The sequence below is a fragment of the Anguilla rostrata genome, chromosome 1 (assembly GCF_018555375.3).
Source record: "Anguilla rostrata isolate EN2019 chromosome 1, ASM1855537v3, whole genome shotgun sequence".
In the NCBI taxonomy this organism is placed as follows: Eukaryota; Metazoa; Chordata; class Actinopteri; order Anguilliformes; family Anguillidae; genus Anguilla; species Anguilla rostrata.
The window spans coordinates 24,777,545-24,799,743 of NC_057933.1; the positions used below are offsets into that span (position 1 = coordinate 24,777,545).

Below are 22,199 nucleotides of genomic sequence, written 5' to 3' on the forward strand. Positions count from 1 at the left end.
GGGCTAGGACCAGCCACCTTCGCGGTATCTGTTTCGAAAGGTGCTTCGGGGATTTAACTTGTAATCTAAGTCTTACTCTCATTTCTATGGTTAAAAGAAAAAAAAAACAACTAACGCAATTTTGAAAGTAGCCATTTTGTAGAGATCCCTGACAAAGCAATGTAATTTAAAAACAACATCGAAATTGTATTTTGCTTTCCCGTGAACTTCCTTTCCCAGGCTTCAGCAGGTACTGTACTGACGCAGGTCATGTGACATCATTCTTATGCACGCCGTCCCAGATTTCACTGAAACTGCAGGTGTCATCTCTTTCACAGGCATCCAGAACAATCTATTCTCTCCCCCCCCCGGCCAAGAATACCTTACCTATACTGTGAAACTGCCATCTACTGCAAATTTTCTCCGGTAGAAGTTGAAGAATCTTCTGCAAAAGAAAAAAAAAAAAAGCATGGTTATTACTTCTGGTGATGTCATCTGTGCTTTTGATCTGGCAACACCTACACTAAGGCTGTAAATGTCCTAATTACAAAACCAAAAAAATACATACACAGAAAATATATTAAAAAAATATAAAAAATAACAACAAGCAGCCGTAACAACAGACTTTATTTTCTTCAGGAACAGAAATCAATACCAGGCGTTTCGCCCGGTGGAAACGTCTGAAAGGAAACGGAAGCAGTTCAGCGGCGCTGCTCGCCGTCGCATCGCTCGCTCATCAAACATCTCCCGCCGGTTCGCTTTTTTCGAGAACAACGGACCCGCCCCCCCCCAGAGGGTGACCCGCGCGCTCGGTTCCGCGGTACGGCGGTCCGGTCGGTGCGGCGTCCCCGCCGGGTCACCGCTAATGACAGGCCTAGCTGGTGAAAGTGACGGACGGACGGGGTGGGCTTCTCGGTTTAGAGGGGGGGGGGGGGCAAATGCCACCGCCGCGGATTTACGGCTCAATTAGGCGCGTGTGACCTTTCACGGCGGAGCCTCCCTTTTCCGCCATCTCCCGACGGCCGTTTATAGCCAGAGGGGGGAGGGGCAGTACACGAAGAGGGGGGGGGGGGTCGGGGTGTAATGATGGTGTGCCGTTTAGCCGCATTAGCCTCCTGTCATCCTGCACTTATAAATTCCCGACCGTCAGCTCGGGGGGGGGGTGGGTGGAATGGAGGAAACCGTCGTGGCTTTCACCAGAAGGCTGACTCAGACTAACAGCAAGGGAGGAAGGAAGGAAGGAAGGAAGAATGGAAAAGGAAGGAACACACTGCATATTTGAAGCTGAAGGGTCATGCGATGGCAGCAAGGACCCAAGCGACCCGGGACAGGAAACAGCCCAGCAGTTTGAGCCATTCCATTATTTTCCAGAGGCAGGATAGCGCAGAGCCTGATCCAACGCTAACCTGCTTCCAGTAAAATCTGAGACGGCACAAACCGCTACAGACCGGGACAGCCGGTTCCACCCTCTCAGTGCAACGTACCCCGCGGACTAAGGGCGGACCTCCTACAGTAGCATCGCAGGAAGGCGGAGCCAGTGTAAACGGCTGTAACGAAAGCGCAGCGTTCGTAAGGACCTCGTGTACCTTGACAAGGTATTAACTGCATTGCTTCAGCGTATATCAGCTGTTAAAGGAGCAAGTAAAGCTATGAAAGTTGGTAAGTCGCCTGGTAAACGTCTGTAAGCTGTAATGTAATGTAAAGCCGGTGAGAAGCGACCGGTGGTTTGCTCGGGCGCGGCGAGTCACCTTAATTCACTCACCTCCCACAGCTCCGTTATGTTTGAGGACGCGCGTGCGCTATCACACAGAGACATCGCCCCGGCCCGTCGATCGGAAAAGGCTTAAGGGGCTTGCCGTAGCGTACCGGCGCGGGCCGCGGAAAAAAAGCCAGACGAATTACTCGCCGGGAAAAGGCACCGCGGGGGGTCTCGTCTCGTCGGAGCCCTCGGGGGTCGTTCCGGGGACAGTAACAGCCATCCTCCTCCCTTTCGAAATCTACGCCCACCCCCCAATTCTGCCACCCCCTCCTCGGCCGCCAGAAGGAGCCTAGTCGGAGCGAGAGACGCCCGGCGGGGGGTCCACACTCGCTGAAAACTGAATCGCCGAGCGAATCGCCGGAAGCCGCCGACGGGGGTCTTACCGTAATCCGCCGCCGGGCTCCCGGCATAAAGATGCAGCATTACGCCGGCCCGCCATCCCCCCCCCCCCCTGTGGCCCGCCCCATTAGCATGATCCGCTGCTTAGGTTTCCTGGCCACGCCGCCGCCCGGCCCGCTCCCGAATGCGCCGCTCCCGCCAGGCGTCCCGGAGGGATTTTTGGCCTTCGGAAAAGGTTGGAAGTCAGCGGTGCCGAGATCTACAGGCGCGTTCTGTCACCCTCGACGGCTCTACTTCGGAATTTTCTGGAATTAGTGGAGAAACTTTGTTTCATAATGTTTTTTTTCCCCCTCGTTCTCTCTATTTTGTCAGAGAGGTCATAAGAGATGTCGTCCGAAGTTACGCAAAGGGTACCGAACTCAAATAAGCTCTAAACTCAAGTCGTAAAAATCCCATTTTCTCCGTGTGAAGGAATTGAGCAGCCGCAGTCCTTTTGGCCTCTCTACCGCCTTCTAGTGGTAGAACGCAGCACAGCTGCTTCATTTTGGGGGAGCCCCATGTCCTCATAAGGAAATGAGTTTGCCCTGGCCTTTCCACGCTCAGGAACATTCCAACAATAATTCAGCTTGTATTTCTGCATCATTTCAAAAATATATGACATTGAGGGAAGAGTTCTGGAACAAGTGAGTCACATGACATCGGCATCGTCCCCTACGCTCATTAATATAGATCAAAGTCAAAGAGCATGTTTATAAAGCACAACCAAATATGTCCAGTCAAGCAGGTTACGCTTTCAATAAATCACAACGACTCTTGTCACTTAGGTTGGGGAGAAAAAAAAATGTTCTCCTAAGATTGGAGCCTGATGTCTTTTTTTAAATAAAAAAAATATTGTGTGATTATTTCTTACTGTACATTGACAACCAGTGTCAAACACAAGCAGGTATGCTATTACAGTTAATTTCAGCGCGCTCACTGTAATGTGACTTCATTTTTCAGTCAATATCTGTTTGTGTATTTCTGGAACACTGTACCAGTTCCAAAATCTCACGTCACAGCCTCTCTGACATCAAACAGTAAATGGATGGTCTTCAGAATCCGTGCGTGCTCTCATGATTAATCCACAACGGAAGTCACATTTCTCATTGTCTCAATATCAATAAGACGCAAACAATGAAGTGGGGAGGAGACATTTCCCTATGGTAAAGAAAGTGAGGCTTACCACCCCTTATCTAAATTTGTGTGACAAAACCCACAATTTTCAAATTTTGTATTACATTCCAAACCTCACTGCCCTGAACTAAAATTAGAGCTATTTTTCTTCATTAATTGAATCACAACATGGGCATGTTTTTTGAGAGCTTTTTAAACTGGAACTGTCAGACGGAAACAACCGATCGTCAATGAATTTGCTACACCGGATAAACTGAAAGCACTGCGCACCGTATTTCCGGTGTGTCTGGCGTGTAATTAAGTCATGAGCCATAAAATAATAGATTTGCCGTTACAGACAAAAAAACGTTTGAAAACATTAATGAACCGAAGAGCTATTCCAGTGGACTTTAGCCCGAATGCCCGGAAGGCAAATTTCCCATAAATGGACATAATTTAGTCATTAACATGTTTTTCTTCCTTCGTTTCTAATGATTAACTTTTGTTTTGTGGATTACGCACTAGAACCCAAACGCGTGCATGTGTTCAGAACAGAATTCATTTTCCTGTCCAGATAGTTGGTTGTAAGCACCGACTGTCACACGGCGCACCACTTGAACTTCATACATTAACGCACTGAAGCTAATTAGCGGAAGGACGGCGGAGAACCGGAGAGCGGGCTGTTCCGGAATTTTCCGCTCGCGTTCCGAGCGCGCTCCTTCGGTCGCTCGTCGCGAACGCGAGGCGCCCGAGAAGCGAAACCGGACGCGGGGGGAACGCTTCGCGCTCGTTTCGCCAACGATCTCAATTTTGGCTTATTAACTGGAGCGTCGGGAGTCAATTAGCGTGGATGAGCGAACGGGTGGTGGGGGGATGGGGGGGATGGTGGGGGGAGGGGGGGAGGTGTTTTTGCTGGTGAGGGTTGTTTACATTCACCCAGGAGAAAGCAGCATTGGAGACAGTTGGGAGATTTCTCAGGGCTTTCCGTTAGAGAGAGTAGAACGTGAAATCGTTTTGACCTTATTAATATTACTGTCTGTCTGCCTCCTGTCAAATTCGGGCATGTGTTCTCCCCTGTTCTTACGACGAGAGTCATACAGTACGTCATGCATAAACCATGAGTCGATATCCACCGCCGCGATGCTGGGTATCCTCCACCCCTGCCAATGGGAAAGATGAAAGATCAGCAGCAGAGCTTGAGAACGAGTTCTCAACGGTTCGCTAGTTTTAAGTCCCGCGCAGAATCTGTGGACTCTGAAACCCTACTGCAGCGTTACTGAGCGTTTGCCTGGAGAGCGGATAGCGCTGAAGAAGTACTGTTTGAACCGTTTGTGGCTCAATGAGTGCAGACAGCGTTTTTATGTAGCTAACGCTACTCAGCTACTCAACTAGTAGTAGTTAGTTGAGTTTCAGTGCAGGGTAAACTGTGGTCTAAGGCCCTGTTATTTGGTTACCCTGTTTCCTTGAGATTTTAGTTTTTATAAAGGTCAATGACACCAATAAAATCAGAGCACCTTGGCACTTGATATTTATTTTAGTATGAACTGGGAATTGCAGTTGTAACACCTGCTGCCAAGAATAGATACAGTAAATAGAAGTATGGGAGTATTTTCTGCGTGTGTGAGTGTGCGTGTGTGTATGTGTGTGTGGGTGTGTGTGTGTGTGTGCACATACTCGCAGATGCGCAAACACTGTGCTAATTTCTAGGCATAGTCTTGGCTCAACTCCACATTTATTTGTGATTACGCATTAAATTTGCTCCATTAAATTTAAGTGGTTACAAATAATGTATTCATAATTACGCATTCCATTGCCTGGCTGACTACAATGTGCTTTGCTACCTTCAGCAAGTATCTCTCATACCACACCAGAGTGAAAATTGGCTGGATTCACTCGAATGGTGAATCTGAATGAGACCCGCTCTCACGGATAGCTTTAGCCGCCATTGTTACGGCTACTTACTCCCCGCAGCTATATTTGAAAATAATCTCGTCCGCGGCTGTGCGTTGCTGAAAATGGCTCACCTAACACCTAATATAAATAGCCATTTTCCCTAACGCGGAATACTTCAAGAAGCAGGAGCACGGTGAAAAAGCCCAGACGCACCTAACTCAAACGACCGAGCATCCGGTATTACAGTTACTACAAAGCAATCTCCCTTTGTTGGGAAGAGGAAGACGAACATTAGAGTGAAAGTCACAGCGCGATGCTAATCGTTGTGTTTTTTTGGGCAGAGGTAGCGGTGCTCCCATTACCCCCACGCCCCCCCCCTCCCCCCAAAACCGGGGCAACGGCTCCGTTTCCGTGGCGCTCCCGACGCGCAGGCCGAGCTCACAGGGCCCGCATTGTCCGGGGCGGAGGCAGCGGGTAGGGCGGCGGGTCGCGGCTGGGGGGGGGGGGGCGGGAACAAAGCGGCCTTTGTGCGGCCGGTCGAGAGGCGAGGGTGCGCGTTTTCGCGTTCGCTCCTCCGAGGCTAAAATAACAGCGGCGGAGCGGCGTCCTACGTCTACAAGAACGCTCGCCCTTCTCGCTCCGTGTTGCCCTCGGCAACGCCACGCTACAATACATTATGTCGATGGGACATTTGTTGACCGGCTTGACAGCAAGAGCCAATACCTACATTTAAGCCATAAACCATCAAATGACGGCTACGCTAATGCGGATCCTTTGGAGTGAAAGGGATTGAGGGGGGTAAAGTCACCGGAAAGTGAGCGTTTAGCTGTCTGTGAGCGGCAGCAGCTGGAGTGGTCTAACCACAAGCTGTCCACTAGGTCAGTGCTCGCGTATCGACGTATCGATCGACCGATTATACGGCGTGTGGGGCTAATGCTGCTGACGCCGACAGGAAGTCAGTAGCTCATCGTACCGCAAAGGGAACCAATCGCCGCGTTCGCACCTGGACGCTCCCTATCGATTCTCTGCCAATCACCTGCAGAGCACGCTGTCCTGGAGCTCTCCGGATACGGAGACGACGCGCGCGTGCGGGCGGGGTTGGGGGCGGAGCCCGGAATGGTTGCGTTTGTTTCCGACGTGTCCGCTCGCTTTTCCTGCTCTTCCGGACGGAAGCAGTGCTCGAGCCATGAACGACTACAGTGCCGGAAGAACGGTGAAGAAAATTCAGATTTCCTCAAAATGAAGAGCCCAGAAGCTTAAATCCCACCCGAGTCAGAAAGCCAGTGGGGTCACGGGGTCATCAATTGGTCAGGGTGATATTTATTTTCGATGCACTTTTGACATTAATGGTTTGATTTCATTTGTTTACCTTACCCCACTACCCATTTCAGACACTAAATGAGGAGGTACACGTTAGCATTAGCCTACTACACATAACAATTGTCTGAATATTTTAATAGTCATTTTTGTGTGATTCTGACATCCCAGTAGTGTGTTTTTGGTCAAAGGCTGTTGGTGTCAGTGTAAGCCGTTCTTATCATGTTCTTCCTGAAAGCTTTATGAAGCTCTACTCATGGATATGAGGGTGGGTGCCTGAAATTGCTGGTCTAATCCTAAACAAGATAGTAAAAGGTTCAGATCTAAATTGGACCTGGCTGACAGAATATGAAATTTAAACAAGACTGTGGGTAAGAAGAGGAACACATACATTACGAAGGTGCTGATATTTTATGTTCAATTGTTCTCTATCTATCTTTCTCTCTCTCTCAAGGATGAGCAAAGTCTCAGTGTAGCATATGCACACACATACAGTGTACACACAAGCATACATAAACATCATATCCAGAGCACAACTTAGACACTCTTACACATCTTATGCACACTATATATTTATGTGTGCGTGCATAGGAGTCACATACATATACCAACACAGTCATGCACGTACACATTCACACACAGTACGCAAACACACGCATGCACACACACACACACACACACACAAACAGAACAGGAGCACAAACATAAGCAGAGCATCTACACGGGACCAGACACAAAGAGCGCTGTTGGGTGGGGGGGGGGGGCAAGGCGGGGATTTGGGCTGAGGGAACAAAGACACCCCATCGCCCACCTCTCCAACAGCAGCACACAGGATGCTCCCCCCCCCCCCATTCCCCTTCTGACCCACAAAAAAAAGGGGCTCAGCGTAAGCAGCACAGTAATCTGTCTGCGGGCTCACAGCACAACACAAGCCCTCAGGACAGATGTCAGTCACATCACACGCGCCACAAGGAATTCAGAGGAGGCCTCGGTGCTCGGAGAGAAAATGAGGGGGAGGGGGGTATCTTATTGTGATTAGTCCAACCCCCCTCCAGACACCATCCTCCTCTCGAGGACTCAGGAATCTCTTCACAGTATTAACGTCACAATAAATGCACTAAACTACTAACAATTACATGCTGTTAACACGTATAATCCTATAACAAATACGATAAAGGTAATAATAATTACAGAACGGATGTTTGACAACAGCTTCCATTAGTTTAATGGCCGATACCGTGACACTCTAGAAAGTAGACGAAAATATTTATCGAACGTGAAGCTATTTCTGGCATTTCTTGAACCACTTGCTCAGAGTGGAAACGAGACTGCATGGAATTAAAGATCGTACTTAAAATTAGGATGCGAGCAATTTTTTTTGCTGTCGCTTAATCAGGTTCTCTCCTTGAACACGTAGGCTACGCATTCACTGTAATCGAATGTCCAGCTCACAATACATGGCGGAATTTGCATTGCGCAGGGGCCGGGGCGCATTTGAATAGATTTGAATGCGCGCTTCCCGAACGGACGGGGAGCTCAGAGTAATGGAAAACACAAACAAACAAATAAATAAATAACTCGCAAAGGCGAGAGCGGGTAATCAAACACCGACGTGCCCCCGTAAGGGTGGAGAACCCGCTCTAATAGAGGGGCTCGAGGGGGCATATCGGTCACGCACAAACTGCCCCGCGCAAGCTTATCTGTCCTGAACACTGCAAGGGAACTGGGGGAGAGAGGGAGAGGGAGAGAGGGAGAGAGGGAGAAAGAAAGAGAGAAAGCGAGAGAGAGAGGAAGAGAGAGGGCCAAACGCACATCCACTCTTAAGCGGATTTGACCACCTCCTCTTTCCGAAAAAAGGGACATCCCATAAATATTTAAGACGGGTATTTTTGTTTCCCGTTCTTTATGGATTCTGGCCTGCGGAACCTCTTTCCACTCCTTAAAGTGCCAGGTGATCGCTGAAACCCTTGAAAGCGAGACTGAAATCCAACAGGGCCGAAAGAAAGCACAGACCGTCAATGGGTCAATGGTGCACTTTCCTATTTAGGTCAAGGAGGTTAATTTAATTTGTGTCCACGTACTTCAATACACGATAATGGGAACACGGAGTTACGCTGAACTTAAATGACATAAATGATAAGGAAAATGACGGCAACACAGATTAAGCCCACTTGTATTTGTATACAAGTGGGCCTAATGTATGCAAGGAGCTCACAGCCTCATAGCCAGCAAAAGGTTTGCTTTACGATTCTCTGTAGGCACTTGTGCACTTAAAGGGTGACTTTTAACGGTCATTATAAAACGAGTTAACCATTCAATGGCCTCCAAACGCACTGCATTGTAAAAGGCTATTCTTGAACTCGTTACTCAAGGTTGATATATCACAACTTCCCAGAGTTAGACTGAAGATTCCGCTAGGTTAGCGACATTTTGTGTTCTTAGCAGTGCTTCTGACTGGACCCAAAACCCATAACTAAACGCAAGGAAACCTTTCTGAAAAGGGCGAAACACATCCACATTTGAATTGTTCTAAGAGTGCAAAGAACGTGGTTTGCTGCAGTACAGTTAACACACAGGAGCGTAGATGAAAAGGACTGTGCAGTACAGTTAACACACAGGAGCGTAGATGAAAAGGACTGTGCGGTACAGTTAACACACAGGAGTGTAGATGAAAAGGACTGTGCGGTACAGATAATACACAGGAGTGTAGATGAAAAGGAGTGTGCGGTACAGTTAACACACAGGAGTGTAGATGAAAAGGACTGTGCGGTACAGTGTAACACACAGGAGTGTAGATGAAAATGACTGTGCGGTACAGTTAACACACAGGAGTGTAGATGAAAAGGACTGTGCGGTACAGTTAACACACAGGAGTGTAGATGAAAAGGACTGTGTGCGGTACAGTTAACACACAGGAGTGTAGATGAAAAGGACTGTGCGGTACAGTTAACACACAGGAGTGTAGATGAAAAGGACTGTGTGGTACAGTGTAACACACAGGGGTGTAGATGAAAAGGACTGTGTGGTACAGTGTAACACACAGGGGTGTAGATGAAAAGGACTGTGCGGTACAGTTAACACACAGGTGTGTAGATGAAAAGGACGGTGCGGTACAGTTAACACACAGGAGTGTAGATGAAAAGGACTGTGCGGTACAGTTAACACACAGGAGTGTAGATGAAAAGGACGGTGCGGTACAGTTAACACACAGGAGTGTAGATGAAAAGGACAGTGCGGTATAGTGTAACACACAGGAGTGTAGATGAAAAGGACTGTGCGGTACAGTGTAACACACAGGAGTGTAGATGAAAAGGACTGTGCGGTACAGTTAACACACAGGAGTGTAGATGAAAAGGACTGTGTGCAGTACAGTTAACACACAGGAGTGTAGATGAAAAGGACGGTGCGGTACAGTTAACACACAGGAGTGTAGATGAAAAGGATGGTGCGGTACAGTTAACACACAGGAGTGCAGAGGAAAAGGACTGTGCGGTACAGTTAACACACAGGGGTGTAGATGAAAAGGACGGTGCGGTACAGTTAACACACAGGAGTGTAGATGAAAAGGACGGTGCGGTACAGTTAACACACAGGGGTGTAGATGAAAAGGACTGTGCGGTACAGTTAACACACAGGAGTGTAGATGAAAAGGACTGTGCGGTACAGTTAACACACAGGAGTGCAGATGAAAAGGACAGTGAGGTACAGTTAACACACAGGGGTGTAGATGAAAAGGACGGTGCGGTACAGTTAACACACAGGAGTGCAGATGAAAAGGACTGTGTGCAGTACAGTTAACACACAGGAGTGTAGATGAAAAGGACGGTGCGGTACAGTGTAACACACAGGAGTGTAGATGAAAAGGACGGTGCGGTACAGTTAACACACAGGAGTGCAGATGAAAAGGACTGTGCGGTACAGTTAACACACAGGAGTGCAGATGAAAAGGACTGTGTGGTACAGATAACACACAGGAGTGTAGATGAAAAGGACGGTGCGGTACAGTTAACACACAGGAGTGTAGATGAAAAGGACTGTGCGGTACAGTTAACACACAGGAGTGTAGATGAAAAGGACTGTGCGGTACAGTTAACACACAGGAGTGTAGATGAAAAGGACTGTGCGGTACAGTTAACACACAGGAGTGCAGATGAAAAGGACGGTGCGGTACAGTTAACACACAGGAGTGTAGATGAAAAGGACAGTGCGGTATAGTGTAACACACAGGAGTGCAGATGAAAAGGACTGTGTGGTACAGATAACACACAGGAGTGTAGATGAAAAGGACTGTGTGCAGTACAGTTAACACACAGGGGTGTAGATGAAAAGGACGGTGCGGTACAGTTAACACACAGGAGTGTAGATGAAAAGGACTGTGCGGTACAGTTAACACACAGGAGTGTAGATGAAAAGGACTGTGCGGTACAGTTAACACGCAGGAGTGTAGATGAAAAGGACTGTGTGCGGTACAGTTAACACACAGGAGCGCAGATGAAAAGGACTGTGCGGTACAGCTAACACACAGGAGTGTAGATGAAAAGGACTGTGCGGTACAGTTAACACGCAGGAGTGTAGATGAAAAGGACTGTGTGCGGTACAGTTAACACACAGGAGTGCAGATGAAAAGGACTGTGCGGTACAGTTAACACACAGGAGTGCAGATGAAAAGGACGGTGCGGTACAGTGTAACACACAGGAGTGTAGATGAAAAGGACTGTGCGGTACAGTTAACACACAGGAGTGTAGATGAAAAGGACGGTGCGGTACAGTTAACACACAGGAGTGTAGATGAAAAGGAAGGTGCGGTACAGTTAACACACAGGAGTGTAGATGAAAAGGACTGTGCGGTACAGTTAACACACAGGAGTGTAGATGAAAAGGAAGGTGCGGTACAGTTAACACACAGGAGTGTAGATGAAAAGGACGGTGCGGTACAGTTAACACACGGGAGTGTAGATGAAAAGGACTGTGTGCAGTACAGTTAACACACAGGAGTGTAGATGAAAAGGACGGTGCGGTACAGTTAACACACAGGAGTGCAGATGAAAAGGACGGTGCGGTACAGTTAACACACAGGAGTGTAGATGAAAAGGACGGTGCGGTACAGTGTAACACACAGGAGTGTAGATGAAAAGGACGGTGCGGTACAGTTAACACACAGGAGTGCAGATGAAAAGGACGGTGCGGTACAGTTAACACACAGGAGTGTAGATGAAAAGGACTGTGTGCGGTACAGTTAACACACAGGAGTGTAGATGAAAAGGACTGTGCAGTACAGTTAACACACAGGAGTGTAGATGAAAAGGACGGTGCGGTACAGTTAACACACAGGAGTGTAGATGAAAAGGACTGTGCGGTACAGTTAACACACAGGGGTGTACATGAAAAGGACGGTGCGGTACAGTTAACACACAGGAGTGTAGATGAAAAGGACTGTGCGGTACAGTTAACACACAGGAGTGTAGATGAAAAGGACGGTGCGGTACAGTTAACACACAGGGGTGTAGATGAAAAGGACGGTGCGGTACAGTGTAACACACAGGAGTGTAGATGAAAAGGACGGTGCGGTACAGTTAACACACAGGAGTGTAGATGAAAAAGACAGTGCGGTCAGACGCTTGAGGAGAAGAATCCAGAAGCTAAACTACCCAGCGGTCACCCCTACTACACTAGACTAGATAAGAATGCATTATGATGTCATCACACGTGTGTCTGCACACATCCGACCCAGTGAATAGACATTTTGAGCACTGGCCGGCAGCGTAGCATTATGGGTAGGGAACTGGGCTTATAACACGAAGGTCGAGGGTGCGAGTCCCAGAGGTGCGCTGTTGTTACATCCTTGAAAAAGAATTTAACCTTCATTTCTTCAGAGAAATATCCAGTGTTACAAATTGTGTGCAGAAATGTGAACTGAAAGTTGCTCGACAAAAGAGTGCCTGTTAAATGTCAAAATTTAAACGTAGCAGCACAGTTCCATAGCAACATTCTCACAGCAAAAGAGAACTGAGTTCACAGTTCACTGTCTAGGTAAAAACAGAGGTATATGTTTTTTTTTTTTTAATAACCAGATACGCAGGCCCATATACTCAACTTTGACCTACCTTTGAAGTTTGAATGTTCTCTGATGCAATACATCTTATAAAGATTTACAACAACATGACCGAGGACAACACTGGTGGCCTTTTTCTTTTTGCATTTTCGGACCATGGCCTGACAGGTGGCTTGTGTGTGTGTGTCTGGAAAGTGGAACTTACTTCAAAAATAAAGAGAATGGAGTCCAGCTCCTCCCGTTGCGATTTGTTCCCTAAAAAAGAAGAGAGAGAGATTTTATTTGTATTTGCATTTAACTATCACCATTGTTATAACTTATGACGTACACTTCACAGTCATGATAATCCCTGTGACTATCCTGCTCAAATCGATGTTATACACTCATTCATTCAACAGAAGGGAATATACCATCTCCAATTACAATTACATCTATTATGTAATTACACACTATGGTACATTAAGTATAGTGATTTTTTGAAACAAACAACTGAAACAACTAAGGTTTTTCCCCAGAGGTTAAGATTTGTGAATTATGCCAGGTGTTTCAATCAAAACGTGTCATTTTTGCCCTGGTGTAGCTTACATCGGACATCTTTAAATCTTTGATATACGATATCTGCCAGACAGACAGAGAACCCCCATAGCCATACACAATATTCTTAAACTAATTTAATTTATTTTATTGACCATTTTGATAACATTTCAAGGTTTTTTTGCATTAAAGAAACTGAGTTCAATCCCCACCTTTTATGAATAAGTGACAATAAAGAGCTTGATGTTGATATGGTATTGTGTATGAACAGTACAAATGTATGAGTGTATGAATCTGACCATGCAGTCACTTCTGAGGTTGTAACTGAGGCTTCTACTGTATTCGAAAGCCTGGCAACACGGACTAAATTCTTACGACATCTTTGTCAGAGCAAGAGAGAATGTCAGGTTTGACTTTTGCACAATCGATGATGCAACAGGTGTAACTCTGCGGCGTCCGTAGGCCGCAGACGTTTGGAAACGCACCACGACACCCTAAGGGTGGCTTAGGAGAGGTCGATGAACCCGGGGCCTGCCCGAACAACAGCCGCTCCGTTCGGCAGCTCCCGCCAGACGAGACAGGCGACGCGCCATCCGCAGAGCGTAAACACGGAAAGGCTTTTCCGAAGATCTCCCCGTTGTGGGAGTTTGGCAAGCCGCCGTCTTTCGCTCAACTCGGCCGCCGATCCGACTAGTTTTTGCACAAAAACTGAATTTGACCGTCGATGATGAAACAGGCTTGCGTTTAGCCTGATTTCGATTTGTTCGATCTCCCGTTTTGGGCTGAGGTATGCTGGATACACTGTAGAGATTCATATGATCCACTGTCCAGGACACTAAGGGCCCCGTTTTCAATTGAGATATGCACACTTATAGCCAACTTCTGGTCAAGTGATTTCACCTGGTTTGGGTGGGAAGCTGACGGTTGTGGACCTGGGGTCCAGTCTCGCTATAAAGTTTTCAATTCGGAGTCCTACCAGGTCACCTGGATGGGGTCTCACTCTTAAGAATGTGTCACACTCAATTATGAGCCCTACGAGGTCACCTGGATGGGGTCCCACTCTAAATATTGTGTCACACTCAATCCTGAGTCCTACCAGGTCACCTGGATGGTGTCTCACTCTAACTATTGTGTCAAACTCAATTATGAGTCCTACCAGGTGACCTGGATGGTGTCTCACTATAAAGAATGTGTGTCACACTTAATTCTGAGTCCTACCAGGTCACCTGGATGGTGTCTCACTCTAAAGAATGTGTGTCACACTCAATTCTGAGTCCTACCAGGTCACCTGGATGTGGTCCCACTCTAAATAATGTGTCACACTCAATTCTGATTTATGCTAATCTCGGCTTGAGACACATACACACTTCATCCAGTTTCCTCACAGCAGCCTAGGCTTGCACAATACGGTGAGCCTATGAGCCAGCATATGGAACTACATCTCAATGGATTTTCAAATGGTTTTACTTACATATAGGCCTAATACTGACAGAACTGATTCAATCAATGGCAATTTGTGGCAATTAAGATTTTAATTTCTTAATTAATAATATGAAGAAGAGTTAAAATGGCATACACGTTAAAGAGAGCCTGCTGTAAATATGTGAATGTCAAAACAGTCGCTACTGAATTGCTAATGAATTGTAAATATTTGTATGCACAGAACCTGGTCAGCATGTTCCCAGATTTAGCCTATTTTAATAAACACAGTCACCCTCATGACAAAAGCACAACCCCAGAAAGAGTTGGGAAGTTCCTTAGTGGAAAATTTCATGAAAATCTGAGACATGAAGTGAATTCTGTTGCCAGATTTGCATGGATTGTCCCCATTTTTACTGCATTTTCCCCTCTGTCACCATTATTTTGCATACATCAGAAGTAAGCAGGCATGCACTTTTTATAATTTATAGCAGGCAATAATTCGGCAATAATTTGTTGCTTAATTCAGTCGACATATAATGGTTCTGTACAGAGCAATTACAGAGGGTTGCAGTGAGTTTTTTCAGCTTAATTGACAAGCATGGCAAGTTTAGGGATTGTCGCTGACCATAATTCATAATAATGGTAAGTAATTTTTTTTTGTCTCTTGCATATAACCTACTTTCAAATGAACTGAGAAAAACTCAATGTAATCATTACAAAGACAGCACTTTTTTCACGTAAATCACTCAATCAGTCGCACAGACTTGTGTGGGAGCCCTACTTTTTGCTCATTTAAATTTTGTCTCCATGTCATGAAAGCCCAAATGTAAACGTGGCTTGCAGTTTGTATATGAGTGTGTGAACGGGTTTGTCGTTTCTTATAATCTTCATTTGGGGATTTAGGAAATTAAGTTCTGAAAAGGTATATCCTGCTGAATTTTGTTACACTTGAAGTCACCCATGCCTTGGTTACTGGGTCTTTATTTGGGGAAACGGTAATGGAACGGGAACCCTGGGCAAATTCAGACCGTCCATCCGTGGCTGTGGGTTAGGACAAGTTCATTTAATTATATTCAGTGCAGCGATATTAACCACCCATTTCAGACTTAAGAAAACTCAAGGGCGAGTACACATTTCTCTGATGCACATCTGAACAAAAAGCCCTTAGATTTGTCAAGTAAGAATCAGGCTCAATGTGTTTTTCCCACAGTGCGCAGGAACTGCCGCCGTGGGCTATGCATGGCAAAATGTGGTCGCTCACTCACTCACAGATGATCTGAGAGGGACGTTCAGCGGGACGCATGTGCAGGTGGCGCGTCGTTTAGTAGGACGCGTGCGCAGGTGCATCTCCCAAAATCACCACTTCGAACGGCACAACATTTTTAAGCACAGCTTTATCGCCTAACGTTACTTTAGCTAACGCTAACATGTTAGCGTTTCGCCTACTTTAGTTAACCTAGTTAGCGCGTACCACCGATACAGATGTATGGACACACGGAGGACAACAAATAACGTTACAGAGGTGAGGACATGCCATAGCTAGCAAGCTATAGGCTATAGTTAGCCGAGTTTTACTCATGACACTTTGTACAGGGACACTTTGCGCCGTGGGTCTGGACGGTTTCGTGCTTGTTATTCGGTGTGTCAACCGTAATATTCGGCCATTTTTAATAGTCTGTCTTCTCAAGAACCTCAGCTGGTGCACCTGCAACTTGAGGTGAATCCCAGCAACACACCCGTGTGGAATTATCAACCCTTTGGCCCATTCAAGTTCAACTGTGTGGATTCAGGTAATGTCTAACAGGCCGTTCCAGTAGCTGCCGGCTTTACTTCTTGCCAACTGTGACCTGAAAACACACTAAGAAATGCATGACCTCAATGACTTTGGCTGTCCGGTTAACAATACCTCAGCTCACACACCACTGCCCCTTTGACAAAAACAAACACTAAAGGGAAATACACAAGGTTGATGCAAAATCACATTAAGGCCCCTTTGGCTACAGACTTCCTTATCAACAAGATGTTTTTTTTTTTTTTTCTTCAGACTAAAGGGAAAAAAAATGAAACCACACGCATAAACACACACTACTGCACACACTCAAACGGGCTCACAGTAAAGTGAATTCTATAAAAACAATTCAGTGGCCTTGTAAATGCGACAATCATTTTTAAAAATAGTTACACTGTCTCAAACAAAATACTGAATATCAATGTCAGTTGGCCATACCTTAATAAATGTCTATAACTACAAGTAATTTGTCTGAAATGTACTTATATTATTTAAGTCTACTTCATGAAACGAAGTGAGGATTTTACCAACAAATCACAATGCTGAAACTTTGTTAACATTTTGTTCTTAAAGATTTTTTAAAGAAGAGCAACTTAAGAAAAATACGTCACGTCTGCTGCTGTTCTAGAGTTAGCGCCACCCTCCTACCCAGAGTTCTATGCGGCACTGCAAGATTCATACCGATATTGCATAATAAATGTTGTAACAGTTGCTGGAAACGTTCGAGTGTTATAGTAGTGGTGTGCTTAGCAGTTTCTCCAGTGTAGATAGTAACTGAGAAAAGGGAAAATTCACACCATGTGAGACTTTGCAAGAAAAGAACATCGCAGTTCATCTGCTAATGATGCATGTTATCACAAGCATATGGACTTTGAAGAGTTATTGAAATGAGCTCATTTAGAAGAAACTCACATATGGATTTTTATGTTCTCGGGTTTTCTATAGTATCTACTCAGGATATCAACTCGGCCTTCTTTTTCATGATGCTAACATTAATTAAATGGTAATGGTAAATGGTAAATGGACTGCATTTATATAGCGCTTTCATCCAAAGCGCTTTAAAATTGATGCCTCTCATTCACCAGAGCAGTTAGGGGTTAGGTGTCTTGCTCAGGGACACTTCGACACGCCCAGGGCGGGGATCAAACCGGCAACCCTCCGACTGCCAGATAACCGCTCTTACCTTCCTGAGCTATGTCGCCCCCTTCACCACAACATCACATCACAATCACAACCAACTCAAATTGTCAATTACATTTATTTTTTTAATGTGTGGATAACATGATTTCAAAGCATTAAAAACAACTCAAAAATGTTACAGCAATAAAACTGAGTAAACTGAGGTTAGAGGTTTTACAATGTGACTATGTTTACATGCACACTGATGTTCCGATGACAACCGTGAGTCTTCAAGTATTCTGTCTACGACGTGTGTCATCTAAACACTTCATTCCAATAACCATAACCCCCAGTTTTTAGTTTTTATTCCTCTATTAAGCAGAATATTGAGTCATGGATGAACAACTTACTTGGAATAGACAGTGCAGTCTGTAAGTATTTGGACAGGGACATAACTTTTGCAGTTTTGGCTCTGTACTCCAGCACATTGGATTCAAAATGAAACGATGAATATGAGGTTAAAGTGCGGGCTTTCAGCTTTAATTTAAGGGTATTGACATCCATTCCGGGTGATCCGTGTAGGAATTGCAGCTCTTTTGATATACGGGTACCTCATTTTAATTAGCATCTCTCCATACTAATACACATAACAGGGTTAACATATATCAGGCCTAGTCCCATGGCACTTATTTGGAATACTGTGAATGCCATATATCCAGGAATATTTGTGGCTGTCGTGTTTCGCCGTTCATGTAAAACAGGTTATTCAGGATATGACTGTAACCAGGATAAACACCATTATTCAAAATACTGTTCACATGTCAACATGCCCTTTAGATATTACCAAAGCAAAAAAAAACAAATGTCCAAATTGTATCAGTAAAGGGATGTGGATTGCATGTGTGTTTAATTACATATGATAAGCTTGTAGAGGGTAGGCCGTGTTTCTTGCGTCCATCTTACCTTTTTGCTTTAAGTTGCTTTCCAGTATAATGAAATTTTCATAGAAGATAAAATAAATCTGAGAACAGTTGGACTCGAAGAACGGCTTCAGTTCACTCTTGTCGATGATATCTGAAAGAGAGAGAGGACAGACTGTCAGCAGAGTTCAGGCAGACTCTACCGGCCTCATCGACAACAACAATACCACTGACAACTCCAGTTTAAAAACCTGTTTCTGGTATGTACTGTACATCAACGTCAAGTCCACTGGAAAATACCAAAGATGACAATCAGTCATAAGCGTAATAGTCCATCGCATTATTTCACTGTTTAGTGTCATTATGAAGATAATTATAATTAGCCTACTGTTTGTCTTGATATAATCATCATAATCATAATAAATGACAATATAAGTCTTCTCATTCTGTAATTAGAAAAAAAAATTGCTGTGAGCGTATGAAAACTCTTTCAGAAGGGGCGACGTCAGGTAAGAACACAAGAAAGTTTGACGAGGAGAGCAGACCGTTGAGCCCATCTGGGTTTGTCATTTTGCCAGGGCCTCACGGCCTCGCACGCGCTCAGTGACGAGGAGGCCTCATAACGATCCAAAAACGAGAGCGAGACCAGCTGGAAGGAAGGAAGGCGTTCTGAGGCGACCGCTCGCGAGCAGCTCACCACGGCCGCTCGCGTGGAAACATCACCGAGCGCTAGTCTTCCCTCGGGCTGCAACGGGAGGTCTGAAAAGGGAGACGCGGACACCGAGGCCCCCCCCAGGAGCCTGTTCGTTCGAGGGTCGAGGGAGGAAGATGAGGAGACGGTTTTGTGGGGCTAATTCCAAAAGCTCCCGCCCCCCCCCCCACCCCACCCCACCCCACCCTACCCCCTCACACAACAAAGGAAGATCTGGGCCGACTCTCTCTCGCTTCGTCTTCGCAAAAAAACCGTGTTGCGCAACAGCCGACAGGGGCGTGAACGTCATCCCCAAATAAATCTGGATTTCATCGAAGGGGAGTGCAGCATTTTTTTTTTTTTTTTTTACTGCGGTTTAGCGATTGAGCTGGGTTCAGAAATGGGCCTCTGTCAGAGATTTTCGGAGGGCGATAGACCGCGTTAGGCGGTCTACGGACGGACGGAGCGTAGCACGGTGGGCAAGGAACTGGGCTTGTAACCGAAAGGTCGCAGGTTCGATTCCCGGGTAAGGACACTGCCACGTTGTACCCTTGAGCAAGGTACTTAACCTGCATTGCTTCAGTATATATCCGGCTGTATAAATGGATACAATGTAAAATGCTATGTAAAAAAAGTTGTGTAAGTCGCTCTGGATAAGAGCGTCTGCTAAATGCCTGTAATGTAATGTAATGTAATGTAGGCGTTAACGGTGCTCACGTGCGCGTCTCGTTAAACCGCTAGGTGTCCGACTACGCAGTTAAATTCGACTCAATCGCCAATCAAACAGCTGCGCGAAAATCAAAACATTTGGCAGGCCTTCCGCTTGGCACGGTTCCCTCTACGTCGTTCTCTGAAGTTCGTCACGTTCTCTTATGCAGCCATTCCTCTTTTCTGACGACGCCAGGTGACACATTAAACTGCAGCCTACGCAAAATAAAAAAAAGGGTAAAGCCATTCCGAATCTTTGCTTTACGCATCGATGACATCGTCGTAATCAGCGCACAATAAATCAGAACATCGCAAATCGCAAACAGGTTGTCAGGCCTTTGTTATTTTTTTTAACTCGAAAGGAGGCTACCTGTCTTCCCTTCCGTCCTCCACACGTCAATCATCCGACTGCCCCCACCCCGTGTCGCCCCCGCACTGCGGGGTCCCGCCCAGCTCAACGCGACGGCGGGGGGGCGGGGAGCGCCTGGAGCCGGTCCAGGTGACGGCACTCAGGCGATTAGGCTAACGCCGCGGAAGGGAACGCCGATATCGGTGGCGGGTTTTTAATCCCCTCTTTCAGGCTTACGGCTGCCCGAATACAGACTGCCTGGGGGGGATACTGTAAACTGCTCCCGAGGGTGAAAGAACAGAAGCGCGAGAACAGAGGGATGCGGATTTGGGGTGACGTTAGGTAAGCGCCTTTGCTCTGCGGCTCGGGTTTTAAAATCTGAAAACGCAGCAGCGTGAAAGAAGCTGTCTTCGGTAAACAAAATTATAATTATTATTTTTTTTTAAAACAGACAATTGCATACGGGTATCTCGTACCAGGCAGCTCTTTTTAAAAACCACCTCCGCAAACCGGGTCACGTGTTCACGCCGGCCGCAGCTAACGGCGCAAGCAGCGCTAAGAAAAAACGAGAGTGGAGAAGGGAAACGAACGCCACGCTAGCACGACAACGCGAGCCGACGCCATAAAACTGTCTCTCTCCCTTAAGCCAGGAACACTTCCTTAAAATAGAGGATGCAATCGTCAGCGCTGACAAGAAAAACAAACGAAGCGCGGCAAAGCGGAAACATATTTCAAATTTTTACCCTTAAGCGCTAATGCTAACGATTTTTCGTGTGAATTTACTCAAGATCAGTCAATCGAGCAATCAATAAATCAATCTTCGTTCTCCAGTAATATACTCATCACACAGCACTTGAGAGCCCTTTTTTTACCAGAGAGAATAAGAAGCTGGGAAAAAAAAAAAAAACCTTGGCTAATGTGGCCAAAAACTGGAAAAAATGGCTCCCCGGCCTCGAACAGGTCGATTGAGCCGAACACAAAACAGCAGGATGCAAAGACGCGCAAAGCAAGAGCGCGCGGAGCCGATCGGACCCAGACGCTAAATAAACGGAGCAAGCCCTTTTAAAGAGCGCCCGGGGCCCCACAAGCGCCGGCTCTGCATATCACTCTTAACGAGGACGCTCGCGCAGCCCATTAGAGCGCGGCCTACCCGGGGGGGGACGTGGAGGGATTCCCGGAAAACGCCGCCGATCCGGATCTTTGAGGCGCGTTCGAGCGCGGCTAATTAGCCAGGCGAGGCCATTATTGACTCCGCTCCCCCCCACAAGCCCGCCCCTCCCCCCGAGCGTGCGTCTTTCGGTCTCCCGCGGAGACCCGGGAGGCGGTCCTACGGAGGGCGGCCGCGCGCGAGGGCGCCGTGGCATTAAGCGTGCAGCACGTCGCATTAAGCGTGCTAAGCGTCGCATTAGGCGTGCAATGCGTCGCATTAAGCACTCAGTGCGTTGCATTAAGTGCTCGGTGCGTCGCATCAGGCGTGCAATGCGTCGCATTAAGCATGCAACGCGTCGCATTAAGCATGCAGTGCGGCCGTCAGAGGGCTCGGGGTCAGTTTACGCTAATGGGAAGCTAGCGTTAGCACGGGATGGCGACAGGTTAAACCCGTATCTCTGTTATGTATGACCCAGGGTCTTCGCACACTGCCCCTCCTCACTCTGGACCCCATCTCCCAGAGGGCTCCACTCTTCATTAAGTCCCATTTTTTCTTCTCTTCCTTTAGCTTACTGAGCTTCCGATGACATCGACCTGGAGTGGCTGCCCTCCTCGCTTGCAGCGGCATCTGCCTTTCCGCACACTGAGTGTAGCAATCCGCACAGCGCCGCACTGCACAACCCTACGCCTCCGCCCTCAACTCACAGGCCGCAGAGGAAAACCTCTGTGACTGCACGTGCCATCTTCAGCAAAGACACGCTCCTCAAAATAAAGGTTCCGCTCAACGAAGACGCACACGTGCCATTATTAAGAACCCTCGGTAAACCGTGCTAAGATGCACTAACTTCTCCCAGTTAAACTTAGAACCGCTTAAATTGTTGAGTACCGCAAACGTTATTTCCGTCCTGGTTCCACACACACAAGTACAAGCCCACTGGCCCATCACCACGTGACCATACTGCAGCAATGCTACTCAAGTCCAGGTCCAGCGGGCCGCAGCGTCTGCAGGTATTCGCTCCAACCATGC

General features: G+C 46.7%; 1 protein-coding gene across 4 annotated transcripts in view; it reads right to left on the reverse strand.

Moving 5' to 3' along the window:
• The window catches only part of ralgapa2 (Ral GTPase activating protein catalytic subunit alpha 2), a 168,734-nt gene that overhangs the window by 123,691 nt on the left and 22,844 nt on the right, over positions 1 to 22,199 (reverse strand). For all 4 annotated transcript variants that reach the window (XM_064331409.1, XM_064331427.1, XM_064331400.1 and 1 more), the window contains exons 2-4: positions 18,319 to 18,429; positions 12,697 to 12,746; positions 367 to 424 (exon numbers count right to left, since the gene is read on the reverse strand). In XM_064331409.1, coding sequence (XP_064187479.1) covers positions 367 to 424; positions 12,697 to 12,746; positions 18,319 to 18,429 — 219 coding nt within the window. The remainder of the gene's footprint in view (positions 1 to 366; positions 425 to 12,696; positions 12,747 to 18,318; positions 18,430 to 22,199) is intronic.